This window comes from Cladosporium halotolerans (genome assembly GCF_011745625.1).
Source record: "Cladosporium halotolerans strain TM138-S3 chromosome Unknown Sca36, whole genome shotgun sequence".
NCBI lineage: Eukaryota > Fungi > Ascomycota > Dothideomycetes > Cladosporiales > Cladosporiaceae > Cladosporium > Cladosporium halotolerans.
Window position 1 is genome coordinate 211,542 of NW_027191487.1, and position 17,860 is coordinate 229,401.

Below are 17,860 nucleotides of genomic sequence, written 5' to 3' on the forward strand. Positions count from 1 at the left end.
TGTTATTGTTGTGTGCGTGATCGCTGCCGGAGCGTTCGTGGTTGTGTGGCGGTATCTGTGGGTTGCCCCAATTGTGATGTACAGAAACGCCAGGATCCGCTGCAAGCAGCCACGGACGTGGTGTTCGTCCGGGAGAAGGGCAGCGGTCGTGATCGCACCAGGCGATCGCTTGGTATGGACAGCCCTACACTCGCGTTATCGCGCAGGATGGAGGTCGAGGTAGGTTCAGGCAAGCGGCTGACGTGTGCGCGCAGGTGTCCAGCAGCTGGCGCAAAATGCACAGCCAATGCTCTGTTCTCGCAGCGCGCGACGGTGGCACAGCGGTCGGATGGCGGCAGCGAGCAGGAAGCGAAGGTGCCGTGGTGCGGTCAGATATCCGACGAGGATAGGAAGACTGGGTCGGGATGCTGATCGTGGCGCGGGTCCGGGGAGCAACGGTCGAGGGCGGTGGTCGGCGTGGGGTGCAGTACAGCAAAGGAAGGGAAGGCCTGGTGTGCAGGTGGCCGGCCGGTCGAGCGTCGTCTTCACGCAACGCAACGCAGCAGCAATATCCCGCCAAGGGGAGGCGCTCACAGGTGGGTGGTGAGGAAGAGGTGCATGGCAACAGCAGCAGGCGGGCAGAAGATGCAGCGCAGGTACCTCCACGGGCTACCTACTGTACAGTCCACGCGAGCCGGCTCGCGCAGACGGGCGTGACTCGCCTGGCCGTGGACTCCTTCGCACTGCGTTGGGCGGCCGGGGGGTGTGAGGAGGCGGATGGCCGATGGCGTCGCCGGCAGCCCTGCGTCTGAGATATGCGAGCGCCCACGCATCTGAAACTCTAGCGCGCACGCACATCCCAGGCACCGCTGCCTCTTGCGCGATGCTCTACGCCCACTCGTCCATTCTGCCATGAGCTGCTAGCACCAGTGTGTGGCAATCACCGTCCATCTCCCGCTGCTCGTGTTGATCGCGTGGCTGCTCTGTGGTGTATTGTATATCCCCGCGATAATAATAGAAGTATATATCATTACCACCACAAAGCTACCGCTACCTTAGCGAGCCGTCCGCCTGCCGTCCTCGCCACGCCTCTTGGCCGCAAACCCTCAGTCCCCGCACAAGCAGCCAATTTCCCGAGATTGAAGGCCAGCTCAACACGTCGCAAACCCGGCGCGTCCTGGCAATCAAAAGACCGCCCGCCCGCAACGACGGTGTCGTCTGGCCCCATCACCCCCTCACCCGTCGCCGTCGTCACAATTTCATCGAGAATCTTCCGGCCGGCCGGTAGAGCTGGCACGGCTGGTCAAACGCGCCGTGGCCGTTGCGCTGCGTTTCACCCTGCGGATGATGTCAGGGTTGAAGGCTGTTCCGCATGCGACTTGCATGTCAAGGTTGAACGCTGTTCCGCATGCGACCTGCACGCTGCGCCGGGGCGAGGACGGGTGGATGTGCACTGGCCCTGGAGGCAGAGAGGCCTGGCCGTGCTGCCCGTGCTGCCCGTGCTGGCCTTCATCTGGGCCGTGGCCATGATTCGGGGGCAGACTGAGGATCTGGTGCGGTCGGCTGACATGAAGAAAACGGTTTTGTTATTATTTGCAGGACGCCTGGAGACTGATCATCCAAAGCAACTGGTGTTTGGACGCTCGACTCTGGCTCTGCCTTCAAATATCGATCACCTGGCGTGAACAAGCTCGGCAGGGACAGGAAGTATATGCACGCCACCCTGTCGCCTGGCACGCTTTCGCGAATGGGAGTGCACAGATCTGACTTCACTTCGGCATATTATTGTGTGCACTCGATATAACCGACTGTAGCCATTTCCAAGCGATGCATGCGCCGCAGCTGAAATGCTCGAAGCTTGCCGCCAATATTGCTTACTGCCGGATAGCAGCAGGTCGGCTATACAGTACCTAAGCATGCAACCAGCCGGAAACCAACGTGCCTTTCTGGCATTTTTGAGTTCAGGTGCCTGACATATCCTCAACTTGATTTTGGTCAGAACAGCAGTCGCAAGCGCACAGCCAATGCTCCCGTCTGTTTCCCCAACCAAGCGTCCAGAGCGATCTTCACACAGCCGAGCCCCTTCGGCTTCCAAGCCCGCACATGGCATGGTGGGAGAGCGGGGCACGGCCAAAAAAGCGGCGCATCAACAACACTCTCCCCACGGAGGTCACCGACTATCGCTGGCACTAGCCGCAACCACTGCCGGTACACTCACTAGACTAGCAGTCAAGTTTTCCAGACTGTACGTACAGAGACTACAGTAGGTCCTATCACCTCGTCTCTTCCACTTCCTTCCAACCCAACAGCACACCCCTCCAAAAGCCCCACCATCCTACCACTACCGCAACAATGGCTCCAACAACCCGCTACACCGACGACGAATGGGCCAGCATAATCGCCTCGACCATCTCCGCAGTCGAATCCAGTCCGCGCCCCTCCTATCCCCTCCCTGACTCCATCCCCGGCACCATCGACCACACCCTCCTCAAGCTCGACGCAACACAAGCCCAAATCGACAACCTCTGCGCCGAAGCGCGCGTGCACAACTTCGCGACCGTCTGCGTCCGCCCCAACTGGGTAGCCCGCTGCGTCTCCAACCTCAAAGGCAGCGGCGTCGGCGTCGCAGCCGTCGTCGGCTTCCACGAAGGAACCCAAGACCTCTACCAAAAGCTCGAGTAAGCCCGCCCTCCCCCCAACCCAACCCAAAAACCAACCACTAACCCCCCCACCCCCACAGAGACACAACCACCTCCCTCACCTCCGGCGCCACCGAACTCGACACCGTCCTCAACGCGCCCCACCTCCTCAGCAAAAACTACAGCGCAGTCTACACCGAGCTCTCCGCCCTGCGCGCCGCCGCGCCCTCCGCAACCCTCAAGCTCATCCTCGAGACCTCCCTCCTGACGCCCGCCCAGACGACCGCGGCCTGCGTGCTCGCCTCCGCCGCGTCCCTCGACTTCGTCAAAACCAGCACGGGCTTCCTCGCCCCCGCGGCCTGCCTGCCGGGCAAACCGACCGGCGCGACGATCGAGGACGTGCGGCTCATGCGCGCGTGCTGCGAGTACCTCGGCGGCGAAGCGAGCGCGCTGGGCGCGCCGGTTGACGGGAGGAGGAAGATGAAGGTTAAAGCGTCGGGGGGCGTGAGGACGCTGGCGGACGCGGTGGGGATGCTCGAGGCGGGCGCGGGCAGGCTGGGGAGCAGTGGCGGCGTGTGGATTGCGAAGGAGGGGGAGGCGGTTGCTGAGGGGCGGGGAGGGGAGAATGGGGAGAGGCCTAGGGGGTTGGAGACGAGGATGTTTTCGGATTATTAGGTGGTGGTGTGTGGATCTGAGGGTTTGGGGAGAGCAAGAGAAGACAATAGGGGGAGACGGGGGAGGTTGATGGAGGCGTAGCCTGCGATGGACATTTGGAGAGAGCAGTCGAGTTCTGAAAACGGACACGGGTCCTCTGATATCCTTTCACACACAGTAGAAGCTGGAAGGTTCAAGATTCATGACCAGACTGCCTCATACCGTACTTTTCTCTATCTGCAATTCCCACGTCCTCCCATACATCGCTAACGGGCCTACCAAAAACAAAGACAAAACATCATGCTTGTTTTCTTTACCTCTCATCATATCCCCCCTGCCCTCTACAATAAACAAGCATAGCAAAACCAGAAAATCAAAAAGACGGAAAAGGTGGTGACAAACCAACCAACCCGCCCGATCGTCTCATCAGACGCCTTTCAAACGCCCCACGCCACCCATGACCTCCTCCACCCTCCGTCTCATCCTTTCATTCCTCTCCACCTCCACCTCAACATCGGCAACACTATCCACCCTCCTCTCCCTTCCCCCAAACCCATCAAAACAGGCACACTAAGCCACACCGCCCACAACCAACGCCGCAAGCCCCTCCTCCTCCGTCCGCGCGCTAACCTTGACCGTCACGCCGCTCTTGGCACTATACGCCATGCGGACCTGCGCCGCCGCCTTGCCGCCCGCAACGCTCTTGCCGTACAGCCTGAGGCTGTGCGTGCTGGCGCTCAGCGCGATCTCGCTGCCCTCGAGCGGCTGCATGCCGAGCGCCCTGACGAGCAGCTCGACGGCGTCCTGGATGCTCTTGGCGGCGCCGAGCTGCAGCGTCTCCTCCGCGGCGTCGGCGTCCGCGAGCCCGGTCCAGATGTTGTCCCAGGAGCCCGCGAAGGCGGGGAGCAGGTAGTCTGCGCCGGCGAGCTCGAGGTCCTCGACCTGGTACTCGTCGTCGTAGCCGGCTTCCTCGGGCTCGGACGTGGCGGGGTCGATTTCGCGGAGGGTGAATTTGAGGACGTTTGTGAAGGATGCGGCGAGGAAGGCGGGGTCCGCGGGGCGGCTGAAGGAGACGTAGACGGTGCCGGGCTCGTCCTGCTTGAGGAGGGGCACGGGGATGATGAAGTCCTCGGTGAGCTCGGGGACGTCCTCGTCTTCGTCGTCGGCGGCGGAGGGGGTGCAGACGACGGAGACGTCGGAGAGGACGTAGTCGGCGAGGGTGTTTTTGATGTCGAACTGCAGGACGACGTGCTCTTTGTAGAGGTGCTTGACAGCGCTGACGACGTACTCGGTTTCGGACTCGGTGAGCTCGACGACGGGGGAGCTCTTGAGGAGGGCGCCGTATTCGCGGAACTCGGGAATGGCCTGCAGCTGCTGGGCGTACTTTTGGGAGGCGACGGTGGCGTTGGCTGCGGCTTGGGCGGCGTTGGCGGCGTCGACCTTCTTGGGTCCGACCGAGGGGGCCTTGAGGGTTGGTGTGGCGGTTGTGAGCTTCTTGGTGCGGTCTTCTGCGAGTGATTGCTCGCGGGTGACAACAGGCACGTTGGAGAAGTCGAAGGGGTCGGAGAAGGCTTCAGCGTTGGAGCCGTTAACGTAGTGTGCGAGCTGGTCTTCGAGGATGGGGAGAGAGAACATCGAGTCTGTGGAGATGTCAGTTTTGTTTGGCTGAAAATTGTGGCGACATGAGACTTACCATTACGGATGAACTTGCCCGCAAGCTCGTCGTCTTCCTTCATCAGGCGCAGGTTGAGTGCCGCGCGATCACGCACCTCGTCATCAGTGTCGTCCAAGCATCTGGTGAGAAGTACGTGAACACTGCTCTTGACCTCGGGATCCTTCTGACCAACGCCAAACTTCGCCAACGCCGTCACGGCAGCAGCACGCACGATCGCATTCTCCAGGACAACCCGGTTGTAGATGTAACGGATGTACTTGGTCGGCTGAGCGGTCCTCGGACCTTCAACACCGAGCAAGTGGAGAACACGAACTGCAAGCTTGGTGAACTCGCAGTCTTCGATGAACTCGCAGAGGTGTGCGAGAGCCTCCTCCTTGGCTTCGGGCACGAACTTGATCAGATCGAAGATGCTCTCAACCACACTACGCTTGAAATCGTAGCCACCCTCGTCGCGCAGAATTCCAGACAAGAAAGCAAGCATGCCGGCCTGTTTTGAGGGGAACTTGAGGCAAAGTGTGCGGATGGCCTCGACGATAGTGACCTTGAACTCGTCGGTGATGTCAGACATGAAGGTGCTGATTTGCTTCATGAGTCTGTCGACGCTAGACTCGTTGCCGGTCTTGAGGAGGGTTGTGATGGCGAAAGTGGCAATCGAACGGTTGGTGTTGGAGATGAGGCTCTCGATGTCCGGGTTGCATTGGCGAACAGCATCAGGTTTGAAAGAGGCGAACTGGTGCAAGATACGGATGGCAGCGAACTTGGTGACAGCCCTCGGCGAGGTAAGGAAGAGCTGCAGAACGTGGATCGCCTGTCCGACCTCTGCGTCGGTCAAATCTGGCATGTCGCAAATGGCCTTGGCGGCCTCGAAGTTGACCATCTCGCTCTTGTCCCTCAGCCAGTCGTCCAACAGCTTCATCATCGGCTTCCTCAAGCTAGGGTCGTCCTCGGCCAATTTGGCCGCAAGCCTGACGAGCATCACGCGCGCCGCGGGCGACTTGACCACTCCTTGTGCGCTGTACTGTTGCACCATCTTCACCAAGGCCATCCTGTCGTGTGAGCGCATCTGGTACAGCAGACCAATGGCATGGTACTGTGTCATGTAGTTCGTGTTGGCAGCGGCCATGGAGTGCGAGCTGGATCCGCCAAAGCCCATGAATCCGCCAGAAGACTTGCTGGAGGACGCCGCCTCCTGAGTCTCGCTCTGCCATCTTCGCACAATGTCCCTCGCGACGGGGAGGAGGTGATATGAAGAGACCAGCGCGGCGGACGAAACGGAGGGTACCTTGTCGACGATCGCGGTCTTGATGTTGCGCTCAATGGCTTGCACGGTCGATGCCTGCAAATTCTCAGTGTCCATCTTGACAATCCTGTTTCCCCTACCCCTCAACTTACATCTATTATGCGACATAGCGCCCTGATAGCATTGGCTCTGTAGACAACGTCGCTTCCCACCGCTGTGTCCTTCATAATACTGCTCGTGACCATGATAACATCTTCCGCGGTGTTGGCCAGCTCCTTGATGACCAGGTAGACCATCTGGCGAAGGGAGGCATCCTTGTTCTGGAACAGCTTCGAGATGCCGAAGAAGAGCGAGGTGGCTTCGTTGGTAGGGAATTTCTCGCCGGTAAAGAGGAGGAGGGCGATCTTTGTCAAGAGGATGCGGCATTTCCGGGGCGATACGGGCGATGTGTTGAACACTCGGGCTGTCCATGCTGGTTAGCCTGGATATCCCCAAGTCAATGGGATGACGCGGGTGCTCCTGGAAACATACCCTCCTGGAAGACCGAGGTGCGGTCGACCTTGACGACGGTGTTCTCATCTTCGTCCTTCTTGTTGTAGGCCATATTGCGCACAGGGATGCTCCTTTAGCGGAGCGTCATAAACAATTGGCGGGCAATAAGGTGGTGAAGCGCAGCGCTGTCCCTTGGAGGCCACTAGCTCGATGGACACCTGTAGTCGCGGCCGCCCACCGCCTGAGCGTTGCGTGCTGATGCCTTGGTGCCTCAGGCGGCAAGGCGTGCTCGCTGGCTGACCTCGAGCCAAGAGTTTCGGCCTGCGCACGGGCAGCACAGACGGGCCACGCTCGAATTTGCCGCCACTCTCGTGCTCCGCACTGCGAAAGAGGCTTCCACGCACGACACCAGTCCATCGACGACACCATCGAAAACGATCCACGACGCAACCGATCTCGCCAATTGATATCAGGAAGCCGCCAATATGGTACGTCGCCGCCGCCGAAGCTGCAGCCCTGGCGATGGAGGATGGCAAGAGGAGGATCTGCATTTGCACACGACACCGCAGCAGACTCTGCGCACCGCCATCGCCATCGCCCACCGGACGCATGCAGAGACTACGGACAAACGCTGACAGGTCACCTCACCAGGTTCTCGCCGTCGACCTTCTCAACCCCAGCCCTCAGCACGAGGCCCGCAAGCACAAGCTGAAGGTACATACAACCCCCGACTCGCCACCCTTATCCGCGCATGTCTAACACTACCCGCCAGACCCTTGTGCCCGGCCCCCGCTCCTTCTTCATGGACGTCAAGTGCCCCGGCTGCTTCACCATCACCACCGTCTTCTCCCACGCCCAGACCGTCGTCGTCTGCGCCGGCTGCTCCCAGGTCCTCTGCCAGCCCACCGGTGGCAAGGCCCGTCTTACCGAGGGCTGCTCTTTCAGGAGAAAGTAGACGATTCGCCACGATGATGGATTCGGAGGAGTGGTGAAAGGTGTCAGTGCGACCGACGGAACAGCAGACCTTGCATGATGGCACGGTCGGGGACGGCTTTTGGGACGCTAGGATGGTGACGATGAAATGTCGGTCCTGGCAAGAGAAAAAGGTCGTCCTGGCCTACGATACGAATGTGCCGCAGCAATGGAATGAAAGACGTTGGAGCCGGAACATCAGACCACCGCACACCCACGAATGATTCTTTCTTATACCTGGAGTGGAGTTTTGGGCGTGTACGAATCGAACGAAAAACCATGCATTCGGCAAGGAGAGATGTGCATTTATTCCCCCGGCGAAGCTCTGCGGAGAAGGAAAACTGAAAAGCATTTCTTGTTTATCATTTGTTTTCTTCTCACCTCGCCAGAGTGAGGATGCCGCCGGATCACAAGGGCCATTGATGATTCCACCCCATGCGTTGTTTCTCATGAGGTTGGGATTTGATCTTTTATTGCTTTTTCCGCCACACAAAAAACAACAAATACAACAAGGTTACAACCAAAAGCCTGCAAATTGCCGCCGTTCTCTGCTACGTGAATTTGCCCTTCGAGGACGGTCATGCATTTGGAGAAGGTAAGGCAGCCCTTTGGACGCCATAGCGAGTCCACCTCTCGCCCTATCGCAACGTGATCATGTCTCAATGTCAAAGCGTCCATGCTGTCCGTGACCCTGATGACCCGCATGGCCCGTCGCACCTCGCGAACCGTTCCCTGAAAGGATCTCCCACACCTCACATACTGCCCCGCCACCTCAAATCGTAAACCTGTGTACACGGGTCCGCTCCCCATGACTCCTAAAGACCACAATTGCACGACGATGTGACCCCGCCTACTCTGCTCCCGAGTACCCCAGCAAACCCCTTCTCTCGAGCTCTGACCCGTGCTCGTGCTGAGCTTCCTGTGATAACGTCCATGACATGCTAGCACAAATACGCGGCGTCCACGCTGCTTCGAGTCGAAGAGGGGAAGGAGATACATGCTCCTTACCGCATTTGATTGGGTAAGGCTTGTATTTTGTGAAAGTGCTCAAACGGACTCATGAGATCTCAGGGTGACTTTGTAGTCGAAGGATTAATCTTAGCATCACAGTTGACGCGAGAACCACCAGAGCACTCATATACCAACCGACTGATCAACTCATTGACCACTGACATCCAACTCTTATTCGAAGGTTCTATCTCATCTCAAATTTCGACATATTCTCAGCTCGAATGCCGGCATTCCACTCCTTAAAGCTCTCAAGCTCACGTCAATCGACAATCTCAAGACGCTCGCTGTCCACGATAAGTCAGCCCGCTAAACGGATCCGACAATTTGCATCCTGCGTTCAAGACCTAGCCCGGATGGCATATTAGCTGCCTCTGCTGGAGCAAAAACACCAGTCCAACCTCCAAGCAGCCTTGCCGTCGTCCGTTCGCAAACCCTGCGATGCCCATCACCACTCTACATCCACCAAACCAACTCTCCCGCACGATCAAGCCCTCGCCAACTCCCCCACAAACCGCCCAAAATCCCCCCTCGTGACCTCCTCCAGATCCTGCTCCAGCGTCCGCCCGTACTTCTCCCTATAAGCACGCTTCACGCGCGCCAGGTGCGCGCGGTCCCAGTGCAACCTGACGAGCCGCGAGATGAGCAGCTCGTGGCGCAGCTCGTCGCGCGCGCCGCCGACGTCCTGGATCGCGTGGCGGAGCAGCAGGCTGTCGCGGGCCGGGCGGTTGATGGCGCCGTTGAGGATGTGGGCTATGACTTCGCCCTGGAATGGGGGTTAGCTGGGGGTTTGGGGACGGGGAATGGGATAGGCAGGAGAGACATACAACGAGATTCCCCGACTTCTGCAGCGCGGCCTTCGCGAAATTCTCCCCGTACAAGTCCTGGTACGCCCGCAGCACCTCGCGCAGATGCGCATCGCTGCGCCGCACAATAATCTCCAGCATCGCGCTCTCCCCGCCCTCTCGCGCGCGGATGCTCTTGGCCAGCACGTCGACGTCGCGATCGCGATACTCCGGCGGGTAGACGTCCTGCTCCTCCTGCCTCCTCTCCTCGAGCACCATCAGCACCGCGGCGCGGAACTTGTCCATGCGCAGCTCCTTCTCCATGCAGCGCACCAAATCGTCGCCGTACCGCTTGTCCCTGAACGCGGCCTTGACCTCCCTGACCTCCGCGTTCGAGCGCCCCATGAGGCTCTCGATCAGCAGCTCGCGGCGCGACGCGTGCGCCTGGTACCAGAAGTTGGCCCAGTGGGCCTCGCTCTCCCAGCGGCCGAGGGAGGTGACGTGCGCGGCTTTGCCGAAGGTCGACGGGGAGAATTTGAGCTTGAGGTGCTTGGAGAGGTTGATGCCCTTGCCTTGGATTTTGACTTGCGATTTGTATTCTTTGCGCAGCAGGAGGATTTGGTCGTGGGTTAGGGGCGGGAGGACGGCGGTCACGGGGTCCGCGGAGGGGTGGCGCGAGTTGAGGGTTGTGGCGAGCGTGGTGGCGTCCGTTTCGGGGGAGTAGATTACGACGCGGCGGGATTTTTTGCTGGCTGCGGCGAGGGAGAGTTTGTCGTTGCGCGGGTTGAGAGACGGGGAGAGGGGTGGGAGGGAGTCCAGGTCGCTGTCGTCGGAGAATCGGACGGCGGAGGGCATGGGGGAGAGTTGTTGGTAGGTGCCGTGGTAGGGTTCGAGGAGGGGGCTGGGGGGTGGGAGGTTGCCGCCGCCGCTCAGGCTGCTGAGGTTGGGCCTGTCGCCGCTGACGCTGAGGCGGTCCATTCGGGGTCCTAGGCCGGGGGAGAGGGGTGCTTGCTTGGTGCTGATGGAGAGGCGTTGAGAATTGGATTTTGATTTGCGCTGGTCGCGGTCGGGCTCTAGCCCGTCTGGTCTTATTTCGACGACCCTGGCGTCTTTGGATGAAGACGTCGTCTTGCCTTGGCTGTAAGTGCGTGTGATGCTCTGGCGGGAGGGTTCTTGTGGCGTCTGAGTGTAGTCTCGAGAGGTCACTGGTTTGCTCGTGTAGGTGATTTGCTCCGGAGGCTGGGCGTATTGGTAAGGCTGCGATGGCTGATACGAGTTCGAAGAATATTGCAAGGCGCCAGAAGTCGTCTGTGGCATGTAGCGGTATTTCGCCGACGAGGTCGTTTCCTTGGGTTTGGCAGTATAAGAAGGCTGCGGAGGGTACACCGAGCTGTACGACGGTTGCCTCGAGCCCTCTCGATTGCCATTGGCGGGTGCACCATATGCCAGGTCGTCGTCGTCAGATTCAGAAGAGAGTCTTCCAGAGTACTGTCGCTCGTCCGGTGTTGGCACGTAACCGGGCCTCTCATTGGGCGGGTAATCAGTCCAGCCGCCCATAGTAAAGTCATGGTCATCCGGCGGGTAGGGTGTAGGAGTGATTGAGCGTGGCGCCGGGTACGACTGTCTGCCTCTGGCATCCTCACCTGGAGCGCGCACCTCATACGAAGAAGCTGTCACAGTACTTCCGGCGTACCTCTGCTCGGCTGAGCTCGCCGGCGGTTCCACTGGGCGGTCATATCTGCTGCGGCGGTCTTCGGCAGACGGAGGCGAGGGAGCTTTCGGAGCTCGACTGGTGCTGCGCGAGCGGGAGCGGCTTCTGGAGTGCGCGCGAGGCTTACGGTCGTTCGGGAGGAGGAACATGACAGCACACGTGAGGGGTTGATATTGGCCTTACTCACGTGTGTTCAACGTGCGGGGAGCAATGATGAATGCAGAGATGTGTATTTCACGGTACAGGGAAAAACGTAACGATCGTGGCCTGCCTATAGAGGCGGGATGCAAGACATACAGAAAGATCGTCGGCGCGCTCAGCTGTCGCGATCCTACGTGCGCGGTCAGGTCGTGCAGAGGTCTCAGCCGCATCTTGTGTGCTCCAGCGCGTGCCCGAGCGGGGCAAGCGCTGGCAGAGCTGAGAGGCTGGGGTGGCGTGGGTGGCCATGATCAGAAGATCGTGTGCTCGACTTGTGGTAGCAGTGCGGTACAAGGTGATAATACTGGCGTAGACGATGCTCAACTTGAGCTCGAAATAGCTCGTGTTTTTGCAAGGCCATTGGTGATCGTCCGAGACATGGACTGAGTTCAGGGCCCGGCGAATGCACGGGGAGCCATCTGCAAGGCCATGCAGCCGTGGGACAGCGGACGAAAGTGCGTGGGCAAGGAAAACCGGACACTGGCAGGCAATGTACAGATGAAGGAGGCCAGCAGGAAAACGATCGTCTGGGAAGATTGCAAACTGTTGAGGCCCACGCTATATGCTGTCTCGAAACGAGCGATGTCTCGCACTTGTCTGGTCACTCCACAGAGACGGGAAGGGTGCCCGCGCTTCTTGAGATGATGTAGTTGGCAGGCCTGAATCGCGACTCCGATGAAATTGCATTTGTGTAGCGAGAGTGATTGATTGAAGCGATTATGAGAGCTAGGTATCGCTTTCATTGTGTCCGTCCCACGCTTGATTGCAATATCACACTGCGACCGAGCACACCGAGCGTTGCTCATACCTACCTAGTCCGTGCGCAATGGTTATACAGCGCTGTCGAACTCGGCCCGGCCTCGCGTGTGCTCGAGGCAACAAACGTAGCAAAGGCCTGCTCAGCCCACAGAAACCGCGCCGGGCAAAGCAGCGTGTGGGCATGAACGTTGAAGACGACACGCGGCGATCAAGGCCCCAGCCATCGTCAGAGCAATCGTTCGCTGCGAGCTTGTGGCGACAGTGGCATTGGGACTAGGCCGGGGCGTGCAGGGGTCTTGAATTGGCAATTTCGCGGCGTGGCGCCTGCGGTCAGGATTTGGGCCGAGAGGGTGCAGAGGCACGTCGAGCAAGCAGCGCAGGACGGCTGGGACGGTGGCCTGCGTGGGACTCGACGACTACGTAATGACGTGGAATATTGTTCGAATATTCGCAAGGAGCATTGGCGGCGAGATGGCGTGAAACAGAGACGTCGGTGCCCTGGCAGTTGATATACCAAAACAAGGTCGGCCACCAGACGAGCCGTCGGCAGCTAGCGTACCGTGCGGCGCAGGCTGCGGTGGTGCGGTTGCGTGCCTGGGGCCTGGGCGCGAGCCGTTGTTGGCAGTTCGTAGTGAGCGAGTGAGCGAGTGCGTCGAGTGCGCGGGTGCGAGTCCTCCTCGTGGCCGACACGCCTCGCCTCGCCTCGCCTCGCCCACGCCCTCCACCGCGCCTCATCCGCCCAACGCCGCCTCTCCTATGCTGTGCGCGCCCTCTGCTCTGCCAAACAATTTCCATTCACTGGGCCTCGCCTCTTCCGCGCGCAACGACACTCCCATTGCCCGGCGCATCTTCGTATCGGCGGCAGGGGAGCGGCTCGTTATACTTCCACGCTATCGGCCAAGCACAGCATCCCCCGCGCGGAGACGCAGACGCGGCAAGTGCCTGGACTCGCTGCACTGCGCCGCCATCTATTGCGACTGCACCGACAACCCGCGCGCCCACGACACCATCCGCGGCCTCGCACTGCGGCGCCCTCCATACACCACCGCATCCGTAATAATACCACCACCACTCGACCTCCTCCGCATGCGCGCTCGCCGGTCCTCGTCCGCCTGATCGCCCTCTCCTTCCCGGCGCCTGCACCGCCCTCTCCGGCGACTGGCTGAAGCCGTCGCGCGACCGCGATCCCACTCCTACACCCACGCTCGTTTGAACCCACCCACCACCTCTCGCCATGTTGCGACCGGCGACGCCGCTGGCGGTCATATTCTTCCTCGCCCTCGTGCTCCTGGTCCTGAGCACCATTTCCACCCCGATTATCAGAGCTATCCCGCTGGGCAGCTACCAGGGCTATGACTTCGGCGTCTTCGGCTGGTGTAATAGCGATAGATGCGAGGGCCCGCAGATAGGATACAACACAGGTGAGATAGACTCCGAGCGATCATATGACGGATTGCTACCATTTTGGGGAGGACCCCGGGGCACGAGCTAACACCAACTGCAGACGGCCTTTTCTCCGGCGATGTCGCCGACGACTTCTCTTTGCCCTCCACCACCCGGACGAGTCTGTCTTCCATTCTGATTGTGCACCCTGTAGCGGCCCTGCTTGTCTTGGTCTGCTTCTCGCTTGCCGTTGCTGCCCACTTCCATGCACCCGGACACTCGCCGCGCTTCCTTCTCGCCCTCCTTATCCTGACCATCCCAACTCTTCTCATCACTCTTTTGGCATTCCTCGTCGACATCTTGCTCTTCGTGCCTCACGTAGAATGGGGTGGATGGATCATGCTCGCGGCTACCATTTTGATCGTCGCATCCAGCGTCCTCACTTGCGCCATGCGCAGGACCCTCGTCAGCAGGAAAGCCCGCAAAAAGCGCATTGCCGAGAACGCAGACATGAGCGGCCAGAACTACTACGAAAACCTCCAACAGCAGCGTATGCTCGCAGATCAACTTCCCAGAGCCGACAGCCCGCCTCCCATGAGCGGCAGCACCCAAATCGATGATGCGAAGGGCGCCCCTCATTTCGCTACCTTTGAGATGAAACGCCAGGAGACCAACAGCCAGGATGGCGGCCGCAGGAGTACTGATGACCAGACCCCTTTGAACCCAATGCGTGACCCGAGTGTGCGATCTGCGAGCACTGGAGGTGGCTCGCGAAGGCCTGGCTATGGTGAAGGACATCCTCCCATGCCCATGAACGGTCGTCCCAGTGCGGACCAAGGACGGGGCATGGGCGGACCGCAGAGATCTCTTAGAGACGAATACGGCAATCCTCTCCCACCAATGGCAGCGGCGGGCATGGCTGGCGAGCTCCCTCCCCCCGGCCTGAGACATCACAACTCTCAGGGCAGCCTGGGCTCCAACCGATCTGGCGGACGTGGTGGTCCTCCACCAAACTACATGAGAGGCAGAGGTGGTTACGGTCCCCCGCCTCGCGGATATGGCCCTCCTCGCGGTGGATACGGGCCCAGAGGTGGCTACGGCCCACCCAGGGGAGGATATGGTCCTCGTGGTGGGTTCCGAGGAGGCCCTCCGCCTCCTGGTTGGAACGGCCGCGGGCGCGGTGGTTACGGTCCCGGTCCCATGGGTCCTGGCCCCCGAGGCCCGCCTCCTCCTGGTTATGCTGCTGATCCGTACTATGGCCCTCAGAGCGGCCCGCCACCTGTCGACCGGAGATCGCCGCCTGTACAGGATCAGTTCATCGCCAGAGGCCCTTCGCCAGCGGACGACCTTGCCATTGGTCAGGCTATAGAAATGGATGAGCGTACTGGCAGCCCTCCTGGCGCTATCCCGCAACAGGTCTCGCCCTATGGATTGAGGGACAGTGATGGCGATGTTGCCGGAATGGTTGGCTTGCAACAAGACCAACCACACAGAGAAGCCACACCGAACAACGCTGAGGAGGGGCCCATAAGCCCAACCAGCGTTTACTCGCGCGGCGTAAACTCAACACAGTAAGGGTCACTTTCCCTTCCGTCACACCAGCGATACTAACATCACCCTAGATACGTTCCCCCTCGGGCACAATGGAGCCAGAACGTCCCGCATAATCCTCCCGCCACCCGGCCCTCCGTGGACTCCTCATACTCCGCCCTTCCATCATCGAACGTCTTAGCAGGTACCCATGGTTTTGCAGCATCTCCAGCTCCACCATCTCCTTTGAGACAGCAAGCTCCTCCCGCACCTCGACACGCACGCGGCGGCTCAGAAACCTACTACGAGGACGTGGACCCGCGCTTCGCCAGCGACCCGCACGTGGACTCGGGCTCCGACCACGACCAGCACACTGCGCTGCCGTCCGCGCTGACGCCCGGCGCCAACGCCGCCTACCGTATGCCCCCCTCCACCTCGAACCCTCCTATACCCACGATCGTCAACCACTCGTCCTCCCCCGTGCTCTCACCCGCCGGCGGCGCAGACGGTGCGGACGCATCTCACGACCCCAACAACGGTCTGATGGTAGCGCCGATGACCCGCACTGACCTCGCGCACAGCACGCCGTCTCTAGAGGAGCGCGACCGCGACTCGAACGAGAACCTGCCCGCCGGCATGCGCTCGCCCACGGGCTCCGACACCTCCCACTTCACCTCCATCTCCCAGCGCGGCATCAACCCCGCCTGGCGACCTTCAGGCCCGCCCTCGGCTTTCGGCACCTCGACCGCCAGCGCCGCCCAGCGTCGAAGGGAAGACGTCATCCTCACCGCAAACCCGGACTTCAGCCTCCCTGGGATAATGCCCGGACGCGGTGCGGGACGAGGTCGAGGGCGCGGTGGTGGCGGCGGCGTGCCGAGGGGCGGTGCTGCGACTGGATTGACGCCCGCGGGCAGATATCCGATGGAGATCTGAGAGCGGGGCGCCTTTTGGCTTCGTCTTCGCCTTCGTCTTCAGATTCTTTTGGCCATTATTACTTTTTTTCTCTTTCTTTGACTTGCGAGCGAGTTCTCTTTCCCCCCTTTTTCGACCGAGGTGGCTCAGTCCCCTCTCTCCCCAACCCGGGGACTACTACTACTACTACAACTTTTCCCCCTTCTTTCCCTTTTCTTCTCTTTCCTCTACCGATCAAAATCTCCTTTCACATTACCCGAACAGTTTCGTTTTTCTTTGTACATGAGACACACGCAGCGCAGCGCAGGAACAGAACTTCACGCACACACACAAACAGCGCTCGCAGGGGACAGGGATGGATGGGTCTGAGTGTTCACAACGGCAGGGCGGGAATGGGAGGGTACGGATTCCAAACGGGTGTTGATTGTTATTACTGTTTTTTCTCTTTCGCTTCTTTTTCTCTCACGCACAAAAGTGTCGGTTTTGTCAAGTGTCGTTGATTGGTTGGTTGGTGGATGTTGATAGAAAGAAGGGTCAGTCGGCGAGCTCGGCTCGGGCTCGCTCGCTCGCTGCTTTCGCTTCTCTGAAGGCGGGAGCAATGCTGCTGCTGCTGGCGTGGGCGAATGCAAGGATGCGAGGGAGGGATGGGAGGGGAGGTATTGGTAGTTTCTAATTCTAATTTGTTCTTGGACAAGGGATTCCGGGCCACTTGCTTGCATCGCTGTCTTGAGATCTTAATTGAGGGAGAGGCTGAGTGGAGTGGTATGGTGCAGTCACGGTGTCTTTGTGGATTGTATTCGGTGAGGGAGGCTGTGGAGTGCTGTGGTGGAGTGTGTGTTGGACGTCCGTTGGCAGAGACGTTGTCGCTGCTGTGGATATTTTTGACGTCATGAACGTATAGCGAAGTCCATGTACATGTGTTTTAAGAACCGGTTTCGAGACAGCTTGCATACTGAATTTAACCTTCTTTGAGGAGACGGCATCTGAATAATAACATCTTTCTTGTAAGACTGGTTTTCTGGACTACAGCAAGGAGTTGTTCATACTGCGCTGCGTTGAAACGCTCGAATGCTGAGCTTTCTCGAACACTTCGATTTGTTCGCGAGATCATCTGGACTTGATCAAGGCGCGCACGAGGGGAAAGATTTGGCACTGCTTTGAGGTCTGGACTGGAAACGGAGTTCTGCATTCTTTCGGATTGGTGCGGTTGTTGGAGCTATCATTCGAGTTGGCTTGATCCTGGGGATTTATTGAGACTTGGTGAAAGCATCAAGAAAGACTACGGACGGACTTCTCGGCCGACTGGCATTCTCGCACTTGCATTCTGGACTCCAACTCATCCGTCGATCAAAGCCACTCAACCACAGCACTCACCGCCACCAACGCCACCACCCTCGAAATCCCAAAATGCCCCCTCCCCGTCCCCCCACCACTCACCCCTCCCTCCCCACGCTCCCCCTCCTCTCCACGCACCTAGCATCCCACCTCCCCACCCTCTCCCCCGCCTCCACTACAACCAAAGTCCCCTGGCTCTACCACTCCCCTCACCCACCCCACCTCTCGCTCTCCCTCCCCACCCGCCCTATCCCCAAACTAATCCTAAGCATAACGCCCACGCCCGGCGTCTACGCCGCCGCCTCCGCATGTCCCCCCACCGCGCCTCCGGCCCTCTTCCTCCACCGCCCCTGGGCGCTCGACCGCGCACGGCTCCCGCGCGGGAGCACGGTGTGGGCTTCGCACAAGGCGTTCGACGAGGGTTTGACGGTCGGGGCGAATTTTGCGCTGCTTGCGAAGCTGGGGTTCGAGGTGCAGGGCGAGGGTGTCAGGGTGCTGGTGGGGTATAAGGGCGACGCGGGGAGGAGGGTGGGTGTTGTTGCGAGGGCTGCTGGGCGGGTGACGGTTGGGGAGGTGAGGGGGCGGGTG

General features: G+C 59.8%; 5 protein-coding genes across 5 annotated transcripts; 3 read left to right on the forward strand and 2 right to left on the reverse strand.

Annotated features, from left to right (window-relative positions):
* Positions 1-2,331: 2,331 nt before the first annotated feature.
* WHR41_08085 (uncharacterized protein) lies at positions 2,332-3,293 on the forward strand (the record flags this gene model as incomplete). The annotated part of the gene is made up of 2 exons (XM_069376689.1): positions 2,332-2,657; positions 2,720-3,293. The coding sequence occupies 2 exons, from the start codon at positions 2,332-2,334 to the stop codon at positions 3,291-3,293; spliced, it is 900 nt and encodes a 299-aa protein (XP_069226457.1).
* A 178-nt stretch (positions 3,294-3,471) lies between these two features.
* Positions 3,472-6,850, reverse strand: WHR41_08086 (uncharacterized protein). Its single transcript, XM_069376690.1, has 4 exons — positions 6,719-6,850; positions 6,340-6,650; positions 4,966-6,283; positions 3,472-4,912 (listed from the first exon to the last, which is right to left on the reverse strand). The coding sequence occupies exons 1-4, from the start codon at positions 6,789-6,791 to the stop codon at positions 3,843-3,845; spliced, it is 2,772 nt and encodes a 923-aa protein (XP_069226454.1). The 5' UTR covers positions 6,792-6,850; the 3' UTR covers positions 3,472-3,842.
* A 198-nt stretch (positions 6,851-7,048) lies between these two features.
* crp-6 (40S ribosomal protein eS27) lies at positions 7,049-8,177 on the forward strand. The gene is made up of 3 exons (XM_069376691.1): positions 7,049-7,167; positions 7,331-7,393; positions 7,452-8,177. Exons 1-3 carry the CDS (start codon positions 7,165-7,167, stop codon positions 7,632-7,634), a joined length of 249 nt encoding a protein of 82 aa, XP_069226455.1. The 5' UTR covers positions 7,049-7,164; the 3' UTR covers positions 7,635-8,177.
* Positions 8,178-8,734: 557 nt separating this feature from the next.
* Positions 8,735-11,304, reverse strand: WHR41_08088 (uncharacterized protein; the record flags this gene model as incomplete). The annotated part of the gene is made up of 2 exons (XM_069376692.1): positions 8,735-9,425; positions 9,487-11,304. 2 exons carry the CDS (start codon positions 11,302-11,304, stop codon positions 9,147-9,149), a joined length of 2,097 nt encoding a protein of 698 aa, XP_069226464.1. The 3' UTR covers positions 8,735-9,146.
* A 1,573-nt stretch (positions 11,305-12,877) lies between these two features.
* WHR41_08089 (uncharacterized protein) lies at positions 12,878-16,631 on the forward strand. The gene is made up of 3 exons (XM_069376693.1): positions 12,878-13,533; positions 13,617-15,066; positions 15,118-16,631. The coding sequence occupies exons 1-3, from the start codon at positions 13,347-13,349 to the stop codon at positions 15,956-15,958; spliced, it is 2,478 nt and encodes an 825-aa protein (XP_069226462.1). The 5' UTR covers positions 12,878-13,346; the 3' UTR covers positions 15,959-16,631.
* The last annotated feature ends 1,229 nt before the right edge of the window (positions 16,632-17,860 follow it).

Excerpts from the sequence above, each read along its gene's own strand:
- crp-6 (XM_069376691.1), top strand. Across the intron at positions 7,394-7,451 it reads CCCGCAAGCACAAGCTGAAG|ACCCTTGTGCCCGGCCCCCG; the intron begins GTACATACAACC and ends ACTACCCGCCAG.
- WHR41_08089 (XM_069376693.1), top strand. The coding sequence starts at position 13,347 with ATGTTGCGACCGGCGACGCCGCTGGCGGTCATATTCTTCCTCGCCCTC. Across the intron at positions 13,534-13,616 it reads GCAGATAGGATACAACACAG|ACGGCCTTTTCTCCGGCGAT; the intron begins GTGAGATAGACT and ends CACCAACTGCAG. Across the intron at positions 15,067-15,117 it reads CGCGGCGTAAACTCAACACA|ATACGTTCCCCCTCGGGCAC; the intron begins GTAAGGGTCACT and ends ACATCACCCTAG.
- WHR41_08086 (XM_069376690.1), bottom strand. The coding sequence starts at position 6,791 with ATGGCCTACAACAAGAAGGACGAAGATGAGAACACCGTCGTCAAGGTC. Across the intron at positions 6,651-6,718 it reads CACCTCGGTCTTCCAGGAGG|CCCGAGTGTTCAACACATCG; the intron begins GTATGTTTCCAG and ends CAGCATGGACAG. Across the intron at positions 4,913-4,965 it reads GGGCAAGTTCATCCGTAATG|ACTCGATGTTCTCTCTCCCC; the intron begins GTAAGTCTCATG and ends ACATCTCCACAG.